Here is a 1,750-nt window from a genome sequence, read left to right on the forward strand (position 1 = left end):
AACCGTGCCTGCCTGTCCTGCATCTGACTTGTCAGTCACAAACGAGCCTGCAGCAGACGTGGACATACCCCTCCATAAATCTTCATCCGCGAAGCCAAGCCAACGAAAGAAGAAAGATACATGTGTGTATATATAGGTGTGTATATGTGTGTGTATACGTGTGTGTATATATACATGTGTGTGTTGGTGTATATATGTGTGTGTATACATAGGTGTCTGAGTATATATGTGTGTGGTTATATATGTGTGTGTGCATGTGTGTATACGTATGCGTGTATATATGTGTGTGCGTGTATGTCTGTGTATATTTGTGTGTATACTTGTATATACATGTGTTTATATACATATGTATATGTATATGAGTATGTGTGTATACGTGTGTGTTTATATACACGTGTGTATGTGTATACATGTGTGTATTTATATACACGTGTGTGTGTGTGTGTGTTTTTTACACGTTGGTGTGTGTGTGTCCCTGTTCCAAATGGCTCACAATTCCAGAAAGTCGAGTACATGTTATTCAAATGATAGTTTTGAAACACCTGCCAGTATAACACTGGATGTAAACACAAATACTTTTAAGCATTTCTTGAGTTTTAATTACTTCATTTCCATGATGGTATTGTTCTTCCAGACTCTGCAACTCGGAAATGACCTCTCGGTCTCTCTCTGAGTCCCACTGTGCACATATCCCTGTAAATGTCCTGTGACCAGCCCACAACTACCTTACCAAGAATACTTGTACAATTTACTAAGAAATATGTATTTTATAACTAAAGATGAACATTAGAGGAGTCGCTCCCTCAGAGGTACTTCCCTGGACCCAACACACCAATGGCATCGTGAAGAAAGCACATCAGCACCTCGACTTCCTCAGGAGTTTGTGGAGGTTCAGTATGACACCAGAGACCCTGGCAAATTTCTACAGAGGGTGTGGTGAAAAGTGCACTGATCGGCTGCATCGTGGCCTGGTAGGGGGACACCAATAGCCCTGAACATAAAGCCCTCCAAAAGGCAGTGGACGACAGCCCTCGGGACATCATAGACAAAAACTTCCCCACCGTCAAGAGCATCTATGGGAGACACTGATGTACATCTACATAACTCAGAGACCTTAAATGTGTCCCTGATTGAGTTTGTCGTTGAGGAGTCTGATGGTGGAGAGGGACCTGCTGTTCCTGAACCTGGTGGGTGCGAATCTTGTGGCGCCGAGACCTCTTTCTCGGTGGCAGCAGTGAGAACAAAGCATGTGCTGGGTGGTGCGGATCCTTGATGATTGCCGCTGCTCTCCGATGGCAGTGTTCCCCGTCAATGTTCTCGACGGTGGGGGAGGGTTTTGCCTGTGATGTCCTGGGCTGTGTCCACTACCTTATGCAGGGCTTTATACTCAGGGGTATTGGTGTCCCCCCCACACAAGACCATGTCGCAGCCGGACAGCGCACTTCCCACAGTACATCTGTAACAACTGCCTTGGAGGATAGAACACCAAGGCACACCAGGTGCTGCAGATTTCTATGAGGGGTGCTGACCAAGTGTGCCTCAAGGTGGATGAAAGTTGTTTTTAAAAAATTACATTTTAAATGTAGTTTTGCGTGGCAATAGTAATGGCACCTATACCAGGTGGAGTGAAACTTGCAGCCCCGCTACCTGGAGCGTGTGCCAGGTGGTACGGATCCTTGATGCTGGCTGCTGGCCCCTCCCATGGCAGCATTCACCCCCCATGGCAGAATTCACCCCCCATGGCAGCATA

The 1,750-nt window shown here is 46.2% G+C and overlaps 1 protein-coding gene across 1 annotated transcript in view; it reads left to right on the top strand.

Annotated features, from left to right (window-relative positions):
* Window positions 1-1,075: 1,075 nt before the first annotated feature.
* LOC138742038 (probable G-protein coupled receptor 139) overlaps window positions 1,076-1,750 on the top strand; it is a 1,907-nt gene continuing 1,232 nt past the window's right edge. The window contains exon 1 of the mRNA XM_069896230.1: window positions 1,076-1,187. Coding sequence (XP_069752331.1) covers window positions 1,076-1,187 — 112 coding nt within the window. The remainder of the gene's footprint in view (window positions 1,188-1,750) is intronic.

Source organism: Narcine bancroftii, chromosome 8, assembly GCF_036971445.1.
Source record: "Narcine bancroftii isolate sNarBan1 chromosome 8, sNarBan1.hap1, whole genome shotgun sequence".
NCBI classification, from domain to species: Eukaryota; Metazoa; Chordata; class Chondrichthyes; order Torpediniformes; family Narcinidae; genus Narcine; species Narcine bancroftii.